The 25,544-nt window shown below is 45.1% G+C and overlaps 1 protein-coding gene across 1 annotated transcript in view; it reads left to right on the top strand.

The window, feature by feature from the left end:
• Positions 1 to 25,544, top strand: part of LOC119952384 — a 397,406-nt gene that overhangs the window by 229,934 nt on the left and 141,928 nt on the right. Inside the window, exons 47-49 of the mRNA XM_038776091.1 lie at positions 2,369 to 2,410; positions 18,138 to 18,179; positions 24,199 to 24,243. Of these exons, the coding sequence (XP_038632019.1) occupies positions 2,369 to 2,410; positions 18,138 to 18,179; positions 24,199 to 24,243 (129 nt within the window). The remainder of the gene's footprint in view (positions 1 to 2,368; positions 2,411 to 18,137; positions 18,180 to 24,198; positions 24,244 to 25,544) is intronic.

Raw genomic sequence — 25,544 nt, 5'->3', positions numbered from 1 at the left:
CGTTGACGACTTGTAAATAGTGGCGTTCCACAGGGCTCAGCGCTTGGTCTAACTATTTACAACTTTTATTAATGACTTGGTAGAAGGAAGCAAATGTATTGTAGCCAGATTTGTAAATGATACATAAATAGGTGGAAAGGCAAGTTGTGAGAAGGTTACAAACAGTTTGCAAAGAGACATTGACAGGTTATGTAAGTGGGCAAAAAGTTGGCAAATGGGTTATAATGTAGGAAAATGTGAAGTTCATTTTTGAAGGGAGAACAAAAGAACAGAGTATTAATTAAATGAAGAAAAACTGCAGAAAGCTGCAACACGATGGGACTTGGGGGAGACTTGTGCACGAAACACAGAAAGTTAGCACACAGGGCCAGCAGGTAATCAGGAAGGTTCATGGAATGTTGGCCTTTATTTCAAGGGGGTTGGAGTATAAGAGTCGGGACATCTTCCTGCGGCTGTACAAGGTACTGGTGAGGCCACAGCTGGAGCACCGTGAGCAGTTTCGGTCACTTATTGAAGGAAAGATATTATTTCATTGGAAGCGGTTTAGAGGCGGTTCACTGGGATGATCCCCGGTATGGAGGGACTGTCCAATGAGCGAAGGTTAAACACGTTGGAAATCTACTCATTGGAACTTAGAAGAATGAGGGATTGGCTCAGTGAAACATGTCGGATTCTTCAGGGGCTGGACAGGATAAATGCTCCCTCATGGGAGAGTCTCGGAGCAGAGGGCAGAGTCTCAGAATAAAAGGGGCCCATTTCAGACTGAGTTGGGGAGGAATTTCTTCTCTCAGGGGCTGAGAGTCTTTGGAACTCCTTGCCACAGAGAGCTGTGGGGGCATTTAAGTGTGTATATTTAAGGCTGAGATAGATCGATTCTTGATCAGTAAGGGAATCAAGGATTACGGGGAAAGGGCAGGAAAGTGGACAGGAGGAATGCCGTATCATCCATCATCCTATTGAATGGCAGACCAGGATCGAGAGGCTGAACGGCCTACCCCTGTTCCTATTTCTTATACCCTGTTCCACGATAGAACAGTGGTTAGCACAGTTGCTTCACAGCTCCAGGGTCTCAGGTCCGATTCCCGGCTTGGGTCACTGTCTGTGCGGAGTCTGCACGTTCTCCCCGTGAGTGCGTGGGTTTCCTCCGGGTGCTCCGGTTTCCTCCTATAGTCCAAAGATGTGCACGTTCGGTGGATTGGCAATGCTAAATTGCCCTTCGTGTCAAAAAAGGTTAGGTGGGGCCACAGGGTTACGCGGATGGGGTGGAGGTGTGGGCTTAGGTAGGGTGCTCTTTCCAAGGGCCGGTGCGGACTCGATGGGCCGAATGGCCTCCTTCTGCACTGTAAATTCTATCATTCTGTGACTTTAGCAGATAATATCAAAGTGGTCTTGGTGACTTGCTACAATGCATCATGAAGTTGAACGTCCTGAGGTGATTGGTTTCCAACAACGCAACAATGTTGGATAAAAGCAAATTACTGCGGATGCTGGAATCTGAAACGCAAGAGAAAATGCTGGAAAATTTCAGCAGGTCCGGCAGCATCTGTAGGCAGAGAAAAGAGCAAATGTTTCGAGTTCAATGACTCTTTGTCAAAGCTCAGGCCCAATAATGAATTTGGAAAGAAAGGGTTGGGTTGTGTAGAGCGAAAGGGCTGAGTAAGAGATACAGGCTGACAGCTTCTGCAGCCTTGGGAACAGAAGGGATTATGAGACAAGGGAGGGGTGGGTGGTAGAGAATTGGGATTGTACCCCCTACCATCTGAGCCTTAAACCCCGACACTGATCTCAGCAACAGACACTCCAGTTATAGTCATTGTTGTCTGTTCCAGGGAGGCGGGAACATGGAGCAATGTCTGTTCCCTACTGCTAGCTCCTGCTTCCCCAACTTGCTCATCACCTTATTCTGAAGAGGGATGGAAATAGGTTAGTGAGTACAAAACACTATACTTTGGTCAAATGCCTGCCATTGTGGGAAAGCAGGCTGTGTGGGTGCAAGCTGTGCAGACTGGTGAAGAATAGGAGCCCCCAGGCCCCAACCAGTGCCACCTGCCAAGATTCACCAATGGGTATTGTTCTATGCAGCGGAGTGCCCCATTGGCAGCTGGTGAAATGCATTAGGTGGTGGCGGGAAAGGCTCTTAATCAGCCCTCTGCACTACTCCGCTCTACTGCACTACTGGCAAAATGGCTTGATGATGGGATGTCCGCTGTCCCAGACTTCCCACGTCTTTCCTCAGCAAGTTCTGTACCCGAGCCCCCACCTCCCAGCCTGTTCCTGAGGGCTGCTAACACCAAGACAATATCTGCAATTTGTAAAAATTATCACAACAGCAGATGTTTTTGTTAACAAACATATTTTTCTCCTGCAGAATTGATTGAGGTAAAAAAGCCAAAAGAAAGAATAATGCCAGGTAAATATCCAGGACACTATTCGCTGTTTTACCCAGCTTCTGATTTGGAATGTTTCATAACTCCTGTTGATTCATTTGCATCTTATTTTCAATCAGTAAATACAACAGTGTTGTGAAATAATTAACAGTAAGTTTCAGAATTGCAGGGGCAGCACGTTAGCACAAGTGGATAGCACTGTGGCTTCACAGCGCCAGGGTCCCAGGTTCGATTCCCCGCTGGGTCACTGTCTGTGCGGAGTCTGCATGTTCTCCCCGTGTCTGCGTGGGTTTCCTCCAGCTGCTCCGGTTTCCTCCCACAGTCCAAAGACGTGCAGGTTAGGTGGATTGGCCGTGATAAATTAGTGACCAAAAAGGTTCGAAGGGGTTAACGGGGATAGGGTGGAAGTGAGGGCTTCAGTGGGTCGGTGCAGACTCGATGGGCCGAATGGCCTCCTTCTGCACTGTATGTTCTATGCTCTATGCTGTACCCAATTGGAGCAGGTTGAGAAGACAAAAGGATGATTGGGCCTCGGTGAGGAGGGGAAGGAGTGAGGGGGCAGAAAGGATGAAATGAGTGGAGGACAGGAGAGAAGAGGGAGGACAGGAAAGCAGAACAAAGGTGGGGGGGGGGGGGGAACATTGGGTATGAAAATGGTGATTAGGAGCAGTGAAGGTAGCCAGTAAGGTTGGCTTCTTGGATGGGTAAATTGAAGTGTTCTCGTGCATCAGTCACTGAAAGTCAGCGCGCAGGTTCAGCAGGCAGTAAAGAAGGTAAATGGTATGTTGGCCTTCATTGCGAGAGGATTTGAGTATAGGAATAAGGGATGTTTTGCTACAGTTGTGTAGGGCATTGGTGAGGCCACACCTAGGGTATTGTCCGCAGTTTCGGTGTCCTTATCTGAGGAAGGATGTTCTTAGTATCGAGGAAGTTCAGCGAAGGTTAACCAAGCTGATTCCTGGGATGGCAGAACTGTCATATAAGGATAGACTAAATAGATTAGGATTATATTCAGTGGAGTTTAGAAAAGTGAGAGGGGATCTCATAGAAACTTACAAAATTCTAACAGGATTAGACAGGGTAGATTCAGAAAGAATGTTCCCGATAGTGGGGGAGTCCATATCTAGGGGGTCATAGTTTGAGGCTAAGGTTAAAACTTTTAGGACTGAGGTGAGGAGAAACTTCTTCACCCTGAGAGCGGTGAATCTGTGGAATTGACTACCACAGAAAGTAGCTGAGGCCAAAACGTTGTGTAATTTCAAGAAGGAATTGGATATAGTTCTTGGGGCTAAAAGGGATCAAGGGATAGGATGGGAAGGCGGGATCAGAGTATTGAACTCAATGATCAGCCATGATCATAATGAATGGCAGAACAGACTCAAAGGGCCGAATGGCCTCCTCCTGCTTTTATTTTCTATGTATGTTTCTATGAAACCCTATTTCCAATTTCCCTTGTAAGCCATGGTTTGGCCACCTTTCCATTTTATTTTTGGGCCAGACAGGCATGAACAATTGTTGCAGTTCACACATGCATTCTTTGAATATTTGCCATTGCCTATCAACCGTCATTCCTTTCAGTAACGTTTTCCCATCCATCATACACAACCCACACCTCATACCAACGCACATTCCTTTATTTAGATTCAGGACTCTGGTCTCTGAACCAGCGCCAAGGGGTATCGCACAACTAGTTCATCCTATTCATCCTACCCATGATACTCTCCGCCTCACGGATTCTACACAGTGTCTGCAGCTGCCACTCCTGTTCCTGAACACATGCTGGCCCAGGGCACTGGAAATGTCCATGGTTTCCCACCTAGAGCATGAGGAGCACGCCACGACTTTGAGCTGTCCTGCCATGGCTTATCCCTTTAAATTAAACCTTTTGGAAGGTACTTAAAATCAAATAACATATATCACCCTCGGGTCCATCTTCCCTCCTGGACCTCGTTACCAGAGGTGGATTTACAATGAAACACATAGTGCCTCGGCACAGAGCCTCAATCAATGGGGGGACGGGAGGGATGGACCATGTTCTGTCCAGTGGCTTTGTGAGCGCAGATCAGAGCCTGATAGCTCTGAATTTGCTGATAGGCTCAGAAATAGAGAGCAACATCGGGCTCTAATTGGTCGTCTCAGCTTAGAGTGGGCAAACATTCTCCAAGATCGTTGAGAGTTGACAGCACCTTCGAGGGATGGAGAGCAGAATTGAGGATCTCTTCAAATATTTTTTTTGAAGTAGCAGCCAAGATTCTGACCCAGGGCTGAGAAGGCCAGAAAGCCAGGCAACAAGCCTGAGCCAACAGCAAGGTTGTCGAGCTTGCCTCGGACGTGGGAGCCTACAAGGGCCAAGTGAAGATGCAGGTTCTGGTCGGCAGCCGTTGAAAAGAGCTCATTCATCCTCATCCATCCAAAGGATGGGTGAATTATCGGATGACTCCAGCTTGCCGACTTCCAGAGATACCACATCGCCTGAAAAATTTGAACAGGACCAAGAAATGGGCTCTGAATTGCGAATGGAACTACAAGGTACTGCTCATACTTCTGCTGAGCTGAGGGAAGAAACCTACCCTGCCGACATTGCCTCATGGTCAAAATCTGTCGGCCTGGTTTAATCGAATGGTTAATACTAGATAAACCAGAAAACATAGGAAATGTGGACAATTTGAGAAAAGAGTTTGAGGTTGGAGGCTGAAAGCAGGTTAGATATCTTCATTAGTCCCATTTCCTGAGGGTGAAGAGAAATGGGTTGATGGAAATTGGTTGATTTGGTTGATTGGTTTTTTTTTTCGGAAACCTCTCAGGCAGTCGACTGCTACATTTGCAAATTATTCCCTGGCCCTAGTAAAGGGAAACAGCCATTTGTCGACAGCTACTATAACTGGAGAGATGTTATGTGTACTTTAGTTGAAAATGTAAATTATCTGGAAGAAATGATTCTGTGTTATAAGCTCAGTTTCTTTTCATTGTCTAATTTATTTATTTTAATTTTGAAATTGTAGTTGTATAAGTTTATCTAAGGTTTAAGACATGACAGGAGATCCCAGACCCGTGTCATGCTCCTCGTGTGCGATGTGGGAGCTCAGGGACACGTCCACTGTCCCTGGCTCTTTCACGTGCAGGAAGTGTGTTCAGTTGCAACTCCTGTTAGACCGCTTGACGGCTCTGGAGCTGCGGATGGACTCACTTTGGAGCATCCGCGATGCTGAGGAGGTCGTGGACAGCACGTTTAGCGAGTTGGTCACACCACAGGTGAAAGTTACTGAGGGAGATAGCAAATGGGTGACCAAAAGACAGAGCAAGAGTAGGAAGGCAGTGCAGGCGTCCCCTACGGTCATCTCCCTCCAAAACAGCTTTGCCTACTGTTGGGGGAGATGGCTCACCAGGGGAAGGCAGCAGCAGCCAGGTTCATGGCACCGTGGCTGGCTCTGCTGCGCAGCAGAGCAGGAAGAAAAATGGCAGGGCTAGAGTGATAGGGGACTCAATCGTAAGGGGAATAGACAGGCGGTTCTGTGGACGCAATCGAGACTCCAGAATGGTATGTTGCCTCCCTGGTGCAAGGGTCAAGGATGTCTCGGAGCGGCTGCAGGACATTCTGGGGGGGGGGGGGGGGGGGTGAACAGCCAGCTGTCGTGGTGCACATAGGCACCAACGATATAGGTAAAAAACGGGATGAGGTCCTACAAGCTGAATTCAGGGAGTTAGGAGGTAAACTAAAAAGTAGGACCTCAAAGGTAGTAATCACAGGATTGCTACCAGTGCAACGAGCTAGTCAGTGTAGGAATGTCAGGATAGATAGGATGAATGCATGGCTCGAGAGATGGTGCAAGAGGGAGGGATTCAAATTCCTGGGGCATTGGGACCGGTTCTGGGGGAGGTGGGACCAGTACAAACCGGGCGGTCTGCACTAGGCAGGACTGGAACCGATGTCCTAGGGGGGGTGTTTGCTAGAGCTGTTGGGGAGGGTTTAAACTAATGTGGCAGGGGGATGGGAACCGATGCAGGAAGTTGGAAGGTAGTAAAACAGGGACAGAAGCAAATGGAAGTAAGGGGGAAAGTGCAAGGCAGAGAAGACATAGTCAAAAATCAAAAAGGGTGACAGTACAAGGCACAGTGACTGAGGGGAGCTCAGTGAATAGGCCCAGTAATACTAAAAGGAATAAAACTGGAGAAGTTAAGATTCAAAACAGAGGTGAAAAAACCCAACGTAAGTGTACTTTACCTGAATGCTCGTAGTATTCGGAATAAAGTAAATGAGTTGATGGCGCAAATCATCGTGAATGGCTATGATTTAGTGGCCATTACTGAAACATGGTTAAAGGATGGTCATGACTGGGAGTTAAATATCCGAGGGTATCAAACTATTCGGAAGGACAGAGTGGATGGTAAGGGAGGTGGTGTAGCTCTGTTATTTAAGGATGACATTCGGGCAATAGTAAGGGATGACATCTGTGCTATAGAGGATAGGGTTGAATCCATTTGGGTGGAAATCAGGAATAGTAAGGCGAACAAGTCACTGATAGGAGTAGTCTATAGGCCACCAAATAGTAACGTTATGGTGGGGCAGGCAATAAACAAAGAAATAACTGATGCATGTAGAAATGGTACAGCAGTTATCATAGGGGATTTTAATCTACATGTCAATTGGTTTAACCAGGTCGGTCAAGGCAACCTTGAGGAGGAGTTTATAGAATGTATCCGCGATAGTTTCCTAGAACAGTATGTAATGGAACCTACGAGGGAACAAGCGGTCCTAGATCTTGTCCTGTGTAGTGAGACAGGATTGATTCATGGTCTCATAGTTAGGGATCCTCTCGGAAGGAGCGATCACAATATGGTGGAATTTGAAATACAGATGGAGGGTGAGAAGGTAAAATCAAATACTAGTGTTTTGTGTTTAAACAAAGGAGATTACAATGGGATGAGAAAGGAACTAGCTAAGGTAGACTGGGAGCAAAGACTTTATGGTGTAACAGTTGAGGAACAGTGGAGAACCTTCCAAGCGATTTTTCACAGTGCTCAGCAAAGGTTTATACCAACAAAAAGGAAGGACAGTAGAAAGAGGGAAAATCGACTGTGGATATCTAAGGAAATAAGGGAGTGTATCAAATTGAAGGAAAAAGCATACAAAGTGGCAAAGATTGGTGGGAGAATAGAGAACTGGGAAATCTTTAGGGGGCAACAGAAAGCTACTAAAAAAGCTATAAAGAAGAGTAAGATAGAGTATGAGAGTAAACTTGATCAGAATATAAAAACAGACAGCAAAAGTTTTTACAAATATATAAAACAAAAAAGAGTGGCTAAGGTAAATATTGGTCCTTTAGAGGATGAGAAGGGAGTTTTAAAAATGGGAGATGAGGAAATGGCTGAGGAACTGAACAGGTTTTTTGGGGTCGGTTTTCACAGTGGAAGACACAAATAACATGCCAGTGACTGATAGAAATGAGGCTATTACAGGTGAGGACCTTGAGAGGATTGTAATCACAAAGGAGGTAGTGATGGGCAAGCTAATGGGGCTAAAGGTAGACAAGTCTCCTGGCCCTGATGGAATGCATCCCAGAGTGCTAAAAGAGATGGCATGGGAAATTGCAGTTGCACTAGTGATGATTTACCAAAATTCACTAGACTCTGTGGTGGTCCCGGTGGATTGGAAATTAGCAAACGTGACACCACTGTTTAAAAAAGGAGGTAGGCAGAGAGCAGGAAATTATAGGCCAGTGAGCTTAACTTCGGTAGTAGGGACGATGCTGGAATCTATCATCAAGGAAGAAATAACGAGGCACCTGGATAGAAATTGTCCCATTGGGCAGCCGCAGCATGGGTTCATAAAGGGCAGATAGTGCCTAACTAATTTAGTGGAATTTTTTGAGGACATTACCAGTGCAGTAGATAACGGGGACCCAATGGATGTGGTATATCAGGATTTCCATAAAGCCTTTGACAAGGTGCCACACAAAAGGTTGCTGCATAAGATAAAGATGCATGGCATTAAGGGTAAAGTAGTAGCATGGATAGAGGATTGGTTAACTAATAGAAAGCAAAGAGTGGGGATTAATGGGTGTTTCTCTGGTTGGCAATCAGTAGCTAGTGGTGTCCCTCAGGGATCCGTGTTGGGCCCACAATTGTTCACAATTTACATAGATGATTTGGAGTTGGGGACCAAGGGCAATGTGTCCAAGTTTGCAGATGACACTAAGATGAGTGGTAAAGCGAAAAGTGCAGAGGATACTGGAAGTCTGCAGAGGGATTTGGATAGGTTAAGTGAATGGGCTAGGGTCTAGCAGATGGAATACAATGTTGACAAATGTGAGGTTATCCATTTTGGTAGGAATAACAGCAAATGGGATTATTATTTAAATGATAAAATATTAAAGCATGCTGCTGTGCAGAGAGACCTGGGTGTGCTAGTGCATGAGTCACAGAAAGTTGGTTTACAGGTGCAACAGGTGATTAAGAAGGCAAATGGAATTTTGTCCTTCATTGCTCGAGGGATGGAGTTTAAGACTAGGGAGGTTATGCTGCAATTATATAAGGTTTTAGTGAGGCCACACCTGGAGTATTGTGTTCAGTTTTGGTCTCCTTACTTGAGAACGGACGTACTGGCACTGGAGGGTGTGCAGAGGAGATTCACTAGGTTAATCCCAGAGCTGAAGGGGTTGGATTACGAGGAGAGGTTGAGTAGACTGGGACTGTACTCATTGGAATTTAGAAGGATGAGGGGGGATCTTATAAAAACATTTAAAATTATGAAGGGAATAAATAGGATAGATGCGGGCAAGTTGTTTCCACTGGCGGGTGAAAGCAGAACTAGGGAGCATTGCCTCAAAATAAGGGGAAGTAGATTTAGGACTGAGTTTAGGAGGAACTTCTTCACCCAAAGGGTTGTGAATCTATGGAATTCCTTGCCCAGTGAAGCAGTTGAGGCCCCTTCATTACATGTTTTTAAGGTAAAGATAGATAGTTTTTTGAAGAATAAAGGGATTAAGGCTTATGGTGTTTGGGCCGGAAAGTGGAACTGAGTCCACAAAAGATCAGCCATGATCTCATTGAATGGCACAGCAGGCTTGAGGGGCCAGATGGCCTACTCCTGCTCCTAGTTCTTATGTTCTTATGAAAAGAAGGGTTCTTGAAGGAGGTAAGGGCAGAGACTTGTTGTTTCCGCAGTCAACGTGCTGTTTTCTTTGGAACTCCCTCTCAGAGGACCTGATGAGTCATCATTGTCAACTTGAAGAGGTGATTTCTTTAGTCTGCCTTGAATAGCTCAGTGAATTTGACGAGCTTCTCAAAGAACATTTGAAAAATTAGTCGTCGATACGGTCTGGGGGGTGTTCCAGTTATTATGGGTTATTTTGGTGCATTTCATTGTTTGTCGTTATGTTTTATACTTTCTGTAAAAAATTCCAATAAAAATTATTTTAAAAAAAAAGAAAGACCAACTTTGTAACACACAGAACCTACAATGACTTGATCACTATAATGGAAGAGCGACTCAGAAAACAATTCACAAATGAAATAAAAGATGCCAAATACTATTCTATAATAGTTGATTCAACGCCAGATGTGACAATTAATATTAATTTTAAGACATGTGACCAGCGATGGTGAAGTTGTGGAGCAATTTATCTGTTTTGTCCAGCTACAATCCCACACTTCTATGTCTGGAGACAACGGTTTTGGAAACTAATGCATATTTACGATTGGTCATCAAAATTTGATGTGGGCAAAGTTTTGATAATGCCTCAAATATGGCAGGAAAATATTCAGGTCTACAAGCAAGACTGAACAATGCAAGCCTCCTGTGCATTATTCATCCATCTTCCAGTCACTCCTTGAATTTAATCTGCAATGCTGCAGCTGAATCCTGTGTGGTGGCCATACATTGTTTTGACTTTATTCAAAACTTGTGTGCCTTTTTTCAGATTTCCACGCATCAGTGTAATATGCTGCAATCACGCTTTGGACAGTGAAATCATTTGACGGTCATTAGAATTTGTGACACCAGGTGGTCTGCTTGTGCTGTTGCTGTTTTGGCTTTTAAGACTGAACTTTGTTGATATAAAGGAAAACTTACCAGACACAAGCACATCAAATTCTGAAAATATGCATGTGAAAGCTGAAGCAAAATGGTCAGCAGAGAAGTTTGAAAAGTACGATATTGCTGTTTTTATTCATTAGTGGAACGGAACTGTTTACTTCAAAGGATTAATGCCATCAGCAACCACTGCAAAATTTTGATTAAACTTATTGAATGCTGCACAGTTGTTAGCCTCAGTTAAACGTTTTATAATGGAAATTTGAAATGAGTACGGCTCGGGGAAAACAGAGGCACTAAAATTAACAAAAAATAGAGGTCCCTCTGATGTTGAGAAGCGTGCTAGACGCAGGAAGTTATTTTTTGATGAAAGTAGAGACAATCAAGTCACTTTAAAAGGGAAAGAGAAGACCTCGTTGAGACTGTCAACATTATTTGTGACACAATATTGGTGCAATTGTAGAGTAAAAGCGAATCTCTGAAAAAATTGTTGATTTATTTTGTGTGCTTTATTCTGGATGAGATTGCTGAAAACCACTGCAGCAGGAAGTTACATGAATTCTACTGGGAGGACAGAGACACAAATCTTTATGCTGATGAAGTGAGACAAATTATTCATTTCATCGACAATGATGAGATCTGTGCTTCAAGATCAACAGGTGATTTGTCCAGACTTGCACATCATGGTTTGCAGGTAACCTTTCCAACTATGGAAACCATTCTGAAAATATTTTTTAACAATACCCGTTACAGATTCTTCTGGAGATCATTCTTTCTCTGTTTTGAAAAGTGTGAAATGTGCGATGTGTCAGGAACATTTGACAAGTTCAGCAATATTCATGACCGAAAGTGAACCTTTACGAGATTTTACCTACAGTGATGTTATTGATTATTTTGTGAAGAAAAATTGTGGAAGGAAAGCTATGAAAATTCCCATGCCAACAAGGGATAAAGCAAGGAAACCTTAATTATATGTCCCTCTTCCAGATTCTCCAGTTTAAATTCTGTTTTTCAAAAGTGATTACTTTTTGCTGGTCTGATATAATGCCTGGTGGTCGCATGCAGATAGTTCTAACTGCCATCCCCCATCACGCTCAAGATTCGCTTTCAGAAAGACTCTTCTAGGATGATGAACGGAATCCTACGTTTGGACTGGGCTCCACTTGATTGAAGTATTTGCCCCTACACTGGACTTCTCCTAGTTCACTCTGTCCATCACTGGCCTGTGCTGCAGTCGGCCTGTTCCACGTTGTCTCTCTTCATGACACACAGATCATGATACTGACCATCTTTCCCGTCATTCTGAGAACAGGTAGGCATGGATTCCAATTCAGCAAATCAAAGTGAAAAAGCACAAAGCAGTTAAACCGTGACCAATTTGAGTTTATTTGTGGCTTGCGCCTTTGCATTCTGTGGGGTGAGGGTGGCTGGGGTCGAGTGGACCCTGACATAATTGGGGGCAAGGCTTAACATCATTTTGGGGAGGGGGTGCGTCACGTCAAAGGAACGGGGCATTGTGTCATGGGGTGGGGGGGGGGGGGGGTAGGACGTCATGTCACTGAGGGGAGGGGCATGACATCATTGGGGGTGTCCCCAGAAATAAAGGTGAGCGCAGGGCCTCCGAAAGTATAAGACCACCCCAGCTTTCCATTATAGAACATAACCCCTGCAAACTATAAACCACAAGGTATAGACCTAAAAAAAAAAGCAATAAAACTGAGGGGAGATGGTTGGATTCTTTTTTGTTGCGATGGTCATTGCCGGGGACTTGTGTGGCATGAATCTTATTTGCTACTTATCAGCCCAAGTCTGAATAATGTCTCGGCCTTTCTTCATATGGACACACCTAGCATCGGTTTCAGAGGACATAGGAATGGTGCTGAACACAAGGAACATTCACAAACAACTCACTTCTGAACTTATGTTAGAAGGAATGTAACTGTTGAAGCAGCTGATGATGGGCTGAAAATGCTGCCATGAAGAATTCTGACAGCAAGGTCCTGGGATGATTGGATTCCAACAATGCAAACATGTCTTGTATGAGACATGACTTTAATTAGCAGAGAGTTTTTCCTGATTCCCATTGAATTCAATTTGCTGGGGCTCCTTGACATCAAACTCAGTTAGTACTTGGGCAGATCATTCTGTATGTAGCTGGACAACATGGTCGAAGAGGCAGCGCAGCATTACCTGCTCAGGGACAATCAGGGATAAGGAAAAAATTCTGGACTTTCCAGAAATATTCACATCTCAAGGATAAATTTTAACAAGGACTGCGCTGTGGAGAAGAAAGGGGCTGAGTAAGAGATGCCGGCCGACAGTGTCTGTAGCTTGGGGAACAGAAGTAATTATGGAAAGAAGGGGAAGGGGAATAAACCATCATCTTTTAAGGTTTAAACACTGCCATTGTGCAAGGCCTCAGCATCTTATGATGAGCGGTTGAAGACTCTGGATCTGTACTCGATGGATTTTTGAAGGATGAGGGGGAATCTCATTGAAACTTACAGAATGCTGAAAGACCTGGATAGAGTGGACATGGAGAGGATGTTTCCACTAGCAGGAGAAACTAGAACTCGAGGGCACAGCCTCAGACTGAAGGGACGATCTGGGATGAGGAGGGATTTCTTCAGCCAGATGGTGGTGAATCGGCGGGTGGTGAATCTTCTTTGCCGCAGCAGGCTGTGGAGGCCAAATCACTGAGTGTCTTTAAGACAGAGATAGATAGGATCTTGATTAATAAGGGGGTCAGGGGTTATAGGGAGAAGGCAGGAAAATGAGGATGAGAAAATGATCAGCCATGATTGAATGGCAGAGCAGACCCGATGGGCCATATAGCCTTACTCTGCTCTTATGGCTTCTGGCCTTACGGATAACCACTTCAATTAAGGTGACACTGTCTCTTCCATGGAGGAGAGAGTATGTTGTCATGTCTGTTCCCCTACTGCTGACTCCTGCCGTCTCCAGATGTGCTTCACATTGTTGTGCAAATAGAGACTGGAAATGGTCAGTGAGTGCGGACCATTATATTGTGGTGATATGGCTCCCATTGTTGAATGGCATGAGGTTTGTGTCCAAACTGTGAACTGTGACAGTGCAGTCTGCTGGTAAAATGTCACCTGTGGTGGGTAAAACTCTGCACTGGCCACCGAGTCGTTCATTTGGGCTCTGGGCAGAAGAATCATCCATCCTCCTCCCTCACAATTTGACCGCCGATGAGAAGACGATGGGCTGGCCGCACATTAGGCCTTCCCTGACCATTGTACAGCATACTTCAGCCCCCAGCCCCCACCTCCCAGCCTGTACCGGAGGACTGCGAACTTCAATCAGGCAGTGGTATGCTGTAAAAATTATTGTCACATGGTCTTGTTCCCCTAGTTATTTTTATGTCCGTGCAGAATTGGTTGAGGTAAAAAGGCCAAAAAAAAAATCAGGACAAGGTAAATATATTTTTCAATGTTTCAATGTGACAGTGTAAAGAAATAATTAAAAGTAAGTGTCAGATTGGCAGTGACTGTGCTGTACCCGACTGAGGCAGGCTGAGGAGACAACGGGATCGGGGATACGGGGCAACAAAGTAGTGGCTAGGAGCAGGGAAGGTAGCTGGCCGGAGAGGGGGGGGGGGGGTGGGGGGGTGTGGCGGAATGAGATGGATAAATGAAAACAGCAGAACAATCTCAGGGTTGTCGTGATTTCCCTGATGATTTTCTCTGCTGTGAAAAATCATCTCTCATATTCCCAGGGCCCAGTTTCCTGTTTAATGTGGAGTTGGGGATGAGGAAAATTTTCTACGTTCCAGGAATTTGGACTTTGTGCTCGGTGGGGATGTTTGATACCGGGGGGCAATTCTCCAGTTGACTGGAGGGCGAGTCAATGGTGTGGTGAGGAGGGGGGTTGGGGTGAGGGGTGGATTTCCACACTTTGTGCTGGGGGTGGAGAGTGGTGTGAATTCTGAGGACGTTAATTCTGGGCTGTGTCTCACTCAGCTGGATGGAGGTGGAATTACTGCTCTGCCTGCTGGGAAATACAAGCATTAGAAAGAGTGGACAGAATGAAATGGGTGCATCTCACAGCCCCTCCCTCACATATCTCCCACTCCGCGCAAACACCCAAGGAAAGATCAACAGGGACAGGTTGGGTGGTGTTGAACACCTCCCACTTCCGGCAATGAAGACCTGGGCAGAAACCTTTCTTGGCAGCGTTTCTACCCAGAATCCAATTGACACCCCCAAGGGCCTCAATGGCTGCCGTTGATTGAATGTCAGTCAGATGGGTTCTTGCTATCCACAGAGGCCACCCTGGAAACCCGGTCAGATTCGTCAGCGGCATACAAGAGATTGTCTCTCGCACCTGGGCACTTTGTGCTGGACTGTGGGTCCCAGCACCTGCTGACCAGTAATTCCCCTCTTCTCCTACTCTCCACTGGCACATTGGCAATGCTTGGTGAAGTTCCCACTGTAATATCTCACACTGCTCTTGGTTTCAGTGGAGGTAAGGGAAATGCTCTCAGAATATAGAGGCAGATATAGCCTCCTATGGGAGCCCCACTCCTCCTGCTTACTCTAGAAGTACTTTAACCTCTTGTCTGCTGTCTGAGTTCCATCTCTGTCTCGTTCGGCAGCCCAAGTGACATGGTGGCACAGTGGTTAGCACTGCTGCCTCACAGTCCCATGAACCCGGGTACAATTCTGGCCTGAGGTGACTGTCTGTGCGGAGTCTGCACGTTCTCCCCGTGTGTGCGTGGGTTTCCTCTGGGTGCTCCGGTTTCCTCCCACAGTCCAAAAATGTGCAGGTTAGGTGGATTGGCCATGATAAATTGCCCTTAGTGTCCAAAGGTTGATGGGGGTTACAGGGATAGGGCGGGGGAGTGGGCCTAGTTAATGTGCAGACCCAATGGGCTGAATGGCCTCCTTTTTCACTGTAGGGATTCTATGATTCAATGATCCTAAGGAGGAATGTGAATACAACACCCATAGGTGCAAATGAGCACTCAGAGCCCTTGAAATTCCAACAAGCAACGCCTCCACTTGCAGCACCAGCTGCTCCAAACTTCAGCAACTCAAGCAATTCCTCCAAACTCGCAGCACTTCCACAAACTCAAACAGCCCCCACTGGCACTGGCACTGGAGAGGTACAGCTCTTCGCTACCTCATAGAGCTGCCGAGGTAAGTTCCTGTTTGGAATGTAGTTGCGTTGAGTCTGCTGGAGAAAAACAACATGGAGTTCCCTCCCTTCTCCAGTCGCTGGGAAAGACAGTCACCGACATGACAGCCTGACCAATGTTATGGGAGTTGATATGAATGAATTCCTGCCGATGAAATTTGCAATTGCATTGATCTTGTACCAGAGATACCTAAAGATTGGATTGGACATCTACATTATTATCTAAGGACACAGTGGTACAATATTGGGCTCTGTAGCTCCTGGCGTTTTGCTGCTATGAGGGTCACTTTGGTGTCTGTCTCAGGTACGTGTGACTGGCATGGTTTGTGCTCATTGCCATCATGGTGAGGGCATTAATGCAGGTGGCAGGAGTGTTGGCTGGAAGTTGTGGGGAGATTGAGATGTCAGCCAGATTGTGTTTTTCAGCAGCACTCCCATTTTCAAACTCAGGCTGCAACCTCGGACTCTCTTAACCACACACAGAAGTCCCTCATTGCTCGTTAGTGTTATTTACAGTGATCAACAATTGTTTGGTTAATTGCTGATTCATTTCTACAGTTTCATCATGTTTATGTTTCGACTACGTGGCCATCTACCCCGGTAACCTTTGATTCCCTTGGCTCACAAGAATCTCTATCTTCGTCTGAAAATATTCAATGTCTCCCTCACCTCCACTGCCTTCAGAACCAGAGAGATCCAAAGTCTCACAACTCTCTGGGAGAAAAATTCTTTATCTCTGTCCAAAAAGCACCCCCCCCCCCCCAAATTTAAAACTGTGCCCCCTCGTTCTGTTCTCGCCCAGAAGAGGAGATATCCTTTTCACATCCACCTTATCCAGACTGTTCATGATCTTATAAACTTCAATCAGGTCTCCCCTCACTCTTCTAAACTCCAGTGAAAACAAGCCAGTCTGTCCAACCTTTCCTCATAAGACAACCCGCTCATTCCAGGTGTCAATGTAGAAAACCTCCTCTGAACCGTCTCCAATTTATTTATATCCCTCTTTCAATAAAGAGACCAAAACTGCACACAATATTCCAGATGTGGTCCAATCAATGTTATGTATTACTGATTCATAGTATCTTAACTTTTCTATTCACTTCCTCTTGTAATGCAGGATAGCATTCCAATACATTTCTTCATTACTTACTGTACCTGCAGACTAACCTTTTGCAACTCATGCACTAAAACACCTCTGTAACTCAGAATTCTGCAGCTGTATTCCAATTATATAATCATAGAATTTACAGTGCAAAAGGAGGCCACTCGGCCCATCGAGTCTGCATCGGCCCTTGGAAAGACCACCCCTCGTAAGCCCACACCTCCACCCCACCCCCGTAACCCAGTAACCTCATCTAACCTTTTTGGACACTAAGGGCAATTTATCACGGCCAATCCACCTAATCTGCACATATTTGGACTGTGGAGTGGCTACCAAGGCAGGTCAAAGGCTAGGAATCCTATGGCAAATAACTCACCTCCTGACCCTGCAAAGCCTATCCACCACCACCATCTACAAGGCACAAGGCAGGAATGTATGGAATACTCTCCACTTGCCTGGATGTGTGCGGCTCCAACATCACTCAAGATGCTCAAATCATCCAGGACAAAACAGCCCGCTTGATTGCTCCCCCTTCCACAAACATTCAAACTCTACACCACTGATGAACAGTGACAGCCGTGTGTACCATCCGCAAGATTCACTGCAGTAACTCACCAAGGCTCCTCAGACATCACCTTCCAAACCCATGACCACTACCATCCAGAAGGAAAAGAGCAGCAGATACCTGGGAATTCCTCCGCCTGGAAGTTCCCCTCCAAGTCACTCACCACCCTGACTGGGAAATATATCGCCGTTCCTTCACTGTCGCTGGGAAAAAAAAAATCCTGGAACCCCCTCTCTAACAGCACAGTGGGTGTACCTACATTTCAAGGACAGCAGCAGTTCAAGAAGGCAGCTCACCACCACCTTCTGAATGGCAACTAGGGATGGGCAATAAATGCTGGCTGAACCAGCGACGCTCACATCCCGTCAATAAATTCAAAAAAAACACTTAGCAGATGTCAAGTTAACAGGCCTATAGAATCCTGTTTTCTGCCTCCCTCCCTTCTTGAATAGAGGGGTTATATTTGCTACTTCTCAGCCTGATGGAAGATGTTCACCTTTTCCGGCATTTCCTTATCATCTACCATTAATTCCCCATTGTCACTCTGCAGAGGATCAACAGTCACTATACTTCTTTTTTCCTTTCAAAATACCTGTCCAGGTCTTGCTGCTTATGGACACGGACTGCTTCAGTATTTGAGGAGTTGCAGATGGTGCTGATCGTTGCAATAATCACAAACATCTCACTTCTGGAGGGAAGGTCATTGATGAAGAAGCTGAACATGCTTAGAAATCCTGTAACAAAAGATCCTGAGATTATTGAGGAATTCCTGTTGGATAGAATCCTGGGATTATTGAGGAATTCCTGTTACAAAATTTGTTTTAAAAAAAACAAAATAGCATTAAAGTAGTTTCTTTTGTTAACCAGTATATTTTTCTTCTCTCCATGCAGAATTGGTTGAGGTACTGACTCGAAAAAAGAAAGTCATACCAGGTAATTATCCAGGGAACTATTGATTGGTTTGCTAACCTGCTGATGCAGAATGTATAATAACGCCACTTGCATTTGATTTTCAAAGCTTAATCGCAACTGCATTAAGAAATAATTAAAAGTAAGCTGCAGGGATTGTTCTATACCCAGATGATGCAGTTTGAGAAGATGAAGGGATAGTTAGGCCCACGTGAGGAGGGGAAGGAGTGATGGGGCAGGAAGGATTAAATGGGAGGTGGACAAGAGAAGAGGGAGGACAAGGAAGACAAATAAAGAGAGGGGACATGGCGTATGGAGGTGCTGATCAGGAGCAGAGGGGATAGATGGCAAGGGGGAAACGGGGTGGGGTGGTTAATTGGAAGGAGCAGAAAAACATTTGAGGCAATTGTCTTGAGTGATGTTTTGCTCTATGATTCCTGTGACAAATCATCTCTTATAGTCTCTCATTTAGATTCGGACTGTTTTCATTAGAAAGACAGAGGTTGAGGGGTAACGTGATAGGGATCTACAAGATTATGAGGGGCATGGATAGAGTGGATAGACAGGCACTCTTTGCCAGAATGGAGGGGTCAGTCACCAGGGCACATAGGTTTAAGGTCCATGGGGCAAAGTTTAGAGGAGATGTGTGAGGAAGATTAAGGCAAATTACTGCGGATGCTGGAATCTGAAACCAAAACAGGAAATACAGGACAATCTCAGCAGGTCTAATAGCATATTTGGAGAGAGTACGGAGCTCACGTTTCGTGTTTCTCTGATATTTAACAATGACATTAGGGTGGGCGTGAGAGATTATATAGGTTCTCGGAAGAAAAAGGTTGAATCCATTTGGGTGGAAATTAGGAATAGTAAGGAGAAAAGGTCACTGATAGGCGTAGTCTGCAGGCCACCGAATAATTACATCATGGTCGGGTGGGCAATAAACAAAGAAATAATTGATGCATGTAAAAATAGTACGGCAGTTGTCATGGGGGATTTTAATCTCGATGTCGATTAGTCAAACCAGGTTGGTCAAGGCAGCCATTTAGGATGGGCTCATAGAACGTATCCGCGACAGTTTCCTCGAACAGTATGTAATGGAACCTACGAGGGAGCCAGCTGTCCTACATCTGCTCCTGCGTAATGAGACAGGAATAATTAATGATCTCGTAGTTAGGGATCCTCTCCGAAGGAGCGATCACAGTACGGTTGAATTTAAAATACAGATGGAGGGTGAGAATGTAAAATCCAATACCTGTGTATTGTTCTTAAACAAAGGAGACTATAATGAAATGAAATGAAAATCGCTTATTGTCACGAGTAGGCTTCAATGGGATGAGGGAGGAATTGCCAAAGGTAGGCTGGGAGAAAATACTTTATGATGGGACAATTGAGGAACAATGGAGAACTTTTAAAGCGATTTTTCACAATGCCGAGCAAAAGCCTTTCCACCCAGAGGCCAATTGACACCCTCATCCCACTGCCATTTCTTGAACACCAGGATCTTGCCTTCCACAGAGGCCACCAACAAAGTTAGTCAGGTTTGCCAGCAGCCGACAAGGAGCAATCCCGCGCTCCTGGGCAATTTGTGCCCAATCAAGGATCCCCACATCAGAAATGGGGGAGTACAAAGAACAAAAAACATTACAGCACAGGAACAGGCCCTTCGGCCCTCCAAGCCTATACAACCTCTGCCAAAAACACTCAACACTTCCTTGTGCCGTATCCCTCTATACCCAACCTATGCATGTGTTTATCAAGATGCCTTTTGAACATCGTTAATTTATCTGCTTCCACAACCTCCCCTGGCAACGTGTTCCAGGCACTCACCACCCTCTGTGTAAAAAACCTGCCTCGCACATCTCCTCTAAACTTTGCCACATGGACCTTAAACCTATGCCCCCTGGTGACTGACCCCTCCACCCTGGGAAAGAGTGCCTGCCCATCCACTCTATCCATGCCCCTCATAATCTTGTCGACCCCTATCAGGTCACTCCTCAACCTACGTCTTTCTAATGAAAACAGTCCAAGTCTATTCAGCCTCACCACATAGCTAACACCCTCCAGACCAGGCAACATCCTCCTCTAGACCCTCTCAAAAGCCTCCATATCCTTTCGGTAGTGTGGAGACCAGAATTGTGTGCAACATTCCAAGTGCGGCCTTACCAAGTGTTATGGGCCAGGGTTTAGAAAACTCCAACGTATATCATGGAGTTTGCCTGATCTACAACTTTTAATAGATTTTGGTTATGAGGAGCACAAGGTTCCACTTTACAGGTGTGATGCAACAAAGACCTTAACTATTTTAAAGCAAAACAATGTTTATTCTATGAATTCAGTTAACATTTTATAAACACAGAGTAAACATGTTATCAACTACCAACACAACTACCCCCACAGATACAGTACTTTATATGTAACTCTTAATAACTTTTCCAACAACATCCATAAGCCAAACACCCTTTTTAAGAAAGCAGTAAGTATAAATTCTTTACACAAGACAGTTCTCACTTTTAAATTATCAAATGATCTGGTCACCTTTTAACATACAGAGAGAGAGAGAGAGAGGTAGAGACAAAATTAATCTTCCTGGTCTGAATTCAACTTTCAACTGCCTAAAACGAAAGTAAAACACAAAGCCACAAACAGCTTTCAGCTCAAAATGAAAGTAAAAGCCAGAGACACCCACACAATTACATCACTGCAGCTATTTGATGAGCACCCAGTTCTTAAAGGTACACTCCCATGACACCTCCCCCAAGAAAAAAAATAAACCATCAACCTCAAGATGGTTTCATTTTTCATCTTTTCACTTTCCTTTAAGAAATATTGACAGTAAATATATATTTTTGTAACAAAACAAAACACACAAACATTTATAATAACATAGTCCATTTTAATTCTTCTTCCTGCAACTGGAATCCCTCTTGATTGACAGTCTTCTCTTTGGACAAGAAGGTCTCTGCATGATCCATCCATTTCTCTACGCCATGGCATTTTTCTTTAAGGTCAGATACTTTAGTTCAATCCGATCACAGAGTCTCTTGTAATTCTGCAACACAGGAACATTGGTAAACACAGCCTTTAGGCCATCAAATGCCTGTTGACACTTTGCTGTCTACTGGAATTTACTACGTTTCTTCAGCAACTCCATCAGTGGAGCAACCATGCTGCAAAAATTTGGCACAAATTGCATTGATTCCCTTCATGTCGAGGGTTTTGGAAACTCCCCAATAACTTTTGCTTTCACATCCCATGGGACCATTCGACCCTGTCCAATTGGATGGCCAAGGAAAATGACTTGGGCTTTTCCAAATTTGCTTCTGGCTAGGTTTACCAACAAACCCGCCACCTGAAGTCGATCGAATAACTCCACCAAATGCTTCAAATGTTCTTTCCATGTCTGACTAAAAATAACCAGATCGACGATGTATACTGCACAATTGGGTAATCCTGAAACGACTTTGTTAGTTAACCGTTGAAATGTGGCTCGGGCATTTTTCATGCCAAATGGCATAACTTTGAATTGGTATGTACCATCTGGAGTCACAAAAGCTGAAATCTCCTTCGCCCGTTCGGACAAAGGTACCTGCCAGTAACCTTTAAGTAAACCCAGTTTGGAAATAAAACCTGATTGCCCCACCTTTTTAATGCAATCCTCCAAGTGTAGGATTGGATAAGAGTCCATTCTTGTAACTATATTAACCTTTCTATAGTCCACACACAATCATTCGGTACCATCCGGTTTCGGTACCATCACTATGGCTGAACTCCATTGGCTGCAACCCACTTCAATTATGCCATTTGTAAGCATACTTTCAATTTCTTTGTTAACCTGTGCCAATTTTAAAGGGTTAAGTCTATATAGAGTTGTTTAATTGGAACAGCATTTCCTACATCTACATCATGTATAGCCATTTTAGTACTTCCCAACTTATCTGCGCAAACTTGCCCATGTAGTATCAATAACTCTTTCAGGTCAGTTTGTTTCCCCTCTGGAAGGTAACTCAACATTTATCCCAATTTTTAAGAATATCCTCGTTTAACAATTTAATTCGAGGGATGTCAAATTCAGAGTCATCTGGATTTGGTTCTTCACTTTGTGCTAGAATCATTAAAACCTCCTCCTTTGGCTCTCATTCCCTTTCAAAGTACCTTTAAGCACATTCACATGACACACTCAGTGAGTCTTCCTTCAATCCAGCGTTCTTAGTAAATAAATCACCTCACTTAATTGAAACCGCCAATACCACTTGATGAACTTCTGCCCACTTTTCATCCGCCTGCATATATAAAGGTCTCCATTTTCTCATCAAGTCATCATTTTTACAGTAATAACATTTTGATATACACTCAGATTCCTCTTCCCCGTATGCTTTCTAATACATCCATTTAATTTCTATATCTGAGGTACACACTTCTCATTATCTCCCATCAGATCCCCTTTACCTTTACCACTTGAGTATTTATCTTTTCCCCAGTTTCTATCCCTCACAGGCTGAATCTAATGTCGGAAAACCAAACTTTGATTTATGAACTAATTCATAATCATCTGCCATTTCTGTTGCTAATCTCGCAGTTTTAACCCTCTCCTCTTTCACATGAGTTATCATTACATCAGGAATTGAATATTTAAACTCCACCAAAAGTATAATTTCTCTGAGAGCATCATACGTTTGGTCTATTTTCAAAGCCTTATCCACCTATCAAAATTACTCTGATCCTTTCAAACTCCATGCATGTTTGACCAGGTTTATTCCTTAAATTTATAAACCTTTTTCTGTCGGCTTCAGGCACCAGTTCATATGCACCTAAGATGGATTTTTTCACCTCCACAAACCTCCCAGATACGTCCTCTGATAGTGATGCAAACACTTCACTAGCTCTACCGACTTTGTTTGAATCAGTAATACCCACATGTCCAGTGGCTATTTCATTTGTTTTGCTACCTTCTCAAATGAAATTAAAAAGGCTTCTATTTCCTTTTCATCAAATCTTGGCAATGCTTAGGGCAGCACGGTGGTGCAGTGGGTTAGCCCTGTTGCCTCACGGTGCCGAGGTCCCAGGTTCAATCCTGGCTCTGGGTCACTGTCCATGTGGAGTTTGCACATTCTCCCCGTGTTTGCGAGGGTTTCACCCCCACAACCCAAAGATTTTAGAATTTAGAAAAGTACAGCACAGAACAGGCCCTTCGGCCCTCGATGTTGTGCCGAGCAATGATCACCCTACTCAAGCCCACGTATCCACTCTATACCCGTAACCCAACAACCCCCATTAACCTTATTTTTTTTTTTTTTGGACACTAAGGGCAATTTAGCCTGGCCAATCCACCTAACCCGCACATCTTTGGACTGTGGGAGGAAACCGGAGCACCCGGAGGAAACCCACGCACACACGGGGAGGACGTGCAGACTCCGCACAGACAGTGACCCAGCCGGGAATCGAACCTGGGACCCTGGAGCTGTGAAGCATTTATGCTAACCACCATGCTACCGTGCTGGGATTCAGCAATGGTAAAGCCATTGGATATCAAGGGGGCTTAGTTCCCTTGTATGCCACAAATGTTACTTGTTATTTTGCTTTAGAACATAGAACATACAGTGCCGACGGAGGCCATTCGGCCCATCGAGTCTGCACCGACCTACATTAGCTCTCACTTCCAACCTATCCCCCTAACCCAACAACCATTAGCCAGGGTTCACCAATGGGTATCATTCTTTGCAGCGGAGTGCCCCATCAGCAGCTGGCGACAAGCTTGTGGTGTTGGGAAAGGCCCTTAATCGGCCGCTGAGTAGTTTGATTGTCCTCTGACCAGAAGAGTCATCCACCTCCTTCCTCACTGCTGGCAAAATGGCTTGGCGATGGGATGACGTTGGGCAGTCCGCTGGCCCAGACCTCCCTCGCCTTTTCACAGAAAGTCCCGGACCCGACCCCCCACCTCCCAGCCTGTCCCTGAGGGCTGCCAACACCAAGCCAATATCTGTCATTTGTAAAAATTATCACGACAGCAGATGTTTTTATTAACCAACATATTTTTCTCCTGCAGAATTGGTTGAGGTAAAAAAGAGAAAAGGAAAAATAATAATACCAGGTAAATATCCAGGACACTATTCGCTGTTTTACCCAGCTGCTGATTCGGAATGCTTGATAACTCCTGTTGATTCATTTGCATCTTATTTTCAATCAGTAAATACAACAGCATTGTGAAATAATGAACAGTAGGTTTCAGAGTTGCAGTGACTGCTGTACCCAATTGGAGCAGGTTGAGAAGGCAAAGGGATGATTGGGCCTCGGTGAGGAGGGGAAGGAGTGAGGGGGCAGAAAGGATGAAATGGGTGGAGGACAGGAGAGAAGGGGGAGGACAGGGAAGAGGGACAAAGACGGGGGGACATTGGGTATGAAAATGGTGATTCGGAGCAGTGATGGTAGCTGGCCGGAGGGGTGGGGTGGGGGGTGGGTGGTGGTGATGGGTAAATAGAAGCAGCAGAAAAATCTCAGGTGATTGTGCTGAGTGATATTTTGCGCTTCTGTTGGAAACCTTTTCCTGTACACCCAGGGCCTGATTTCCTGTATAATGGGGAGTTCCGGATGAGGAAACTTTTCTCTATTCCAGAACGTTGGAATTGCTGCTCAAACTGGAGGGTCAGAAATGCATGGTTTCTATGGGCCCGATTGTCTGGTTGGCTAGGGGTGCATGTGGAAGTGAGGGGAGGTGTGATTGGAGGCAGGGGCTGCTTTTCCACCCAGACTGACTGTGGGGAATGGCACAAATTCCCAGGAGATTAGTTTTTGGATGTGTTTCACTCACCTGGTTCTGATTGTTGCCCTCTCTGGATACCAGTCCCAATTGGGGATCCCAACAGCAGAGAGGTGCTACTTGAAGACAACATCCTGCGCATGTTGTTGCCCCCTTGCCAGTGATTCCCTCCCTTCCCTCTCACCTTGCTCCATGGATCCATTGGTGAAGTTCTCATTGTAGAACGGCTGTATCCACCGTTCCCACTTCTGCTGGCAGTGCTGTGGAGCTACTGCGTTAGGATTCTGGGCCTCCTGAAGGGAAAACAGCATGCTGGGGAGGGAGTGATGTAGAGGTCTTGTCAATAGACCCTCGTAATCCACAGATGCAGGGGGACCTGAGTTTGAATTCCACCATGCCAGATAGTGAAATTTGAATTCAATGGTCTACACCTGGACCAGAGGGGTACTAATATCCTGGGGGGCAGGTTTGCTAATGCTCTTCGGGAGGGTTTAAAACAGTTCAGCAGGGGATTGGTAACCTGAATTGTAGCTCCAGTACACAAGAAGCTGAGAGTAGTGAGGTCATGAGTAAGGTTTCAAAGTTGCAGGAGTGTACCGACAGGAAGGAAGGTGGTTTAAAGTGCGTCTACTTCA

Source organism: Scyliorhinus canicula, chromosome 17 (assembly GCF_902713615.1).
Source record: "Scyliorhinus canicula chromosome 17, sScyCan1.1, whole genome shotgun sequence".
Lineage (NCBI taxonomy): Eukaryota > Metazoa > Chordata > Chondrichthyes > Carcharhiniformes > Scyliorhinidae > Scyliorhinus > Scyliorhinus canicula.
The sequence above is the reverse complement of the archived record's forward strand: the minus strand, read 5'-3'. Positions and strand labels throughout refer to the sequence as shown.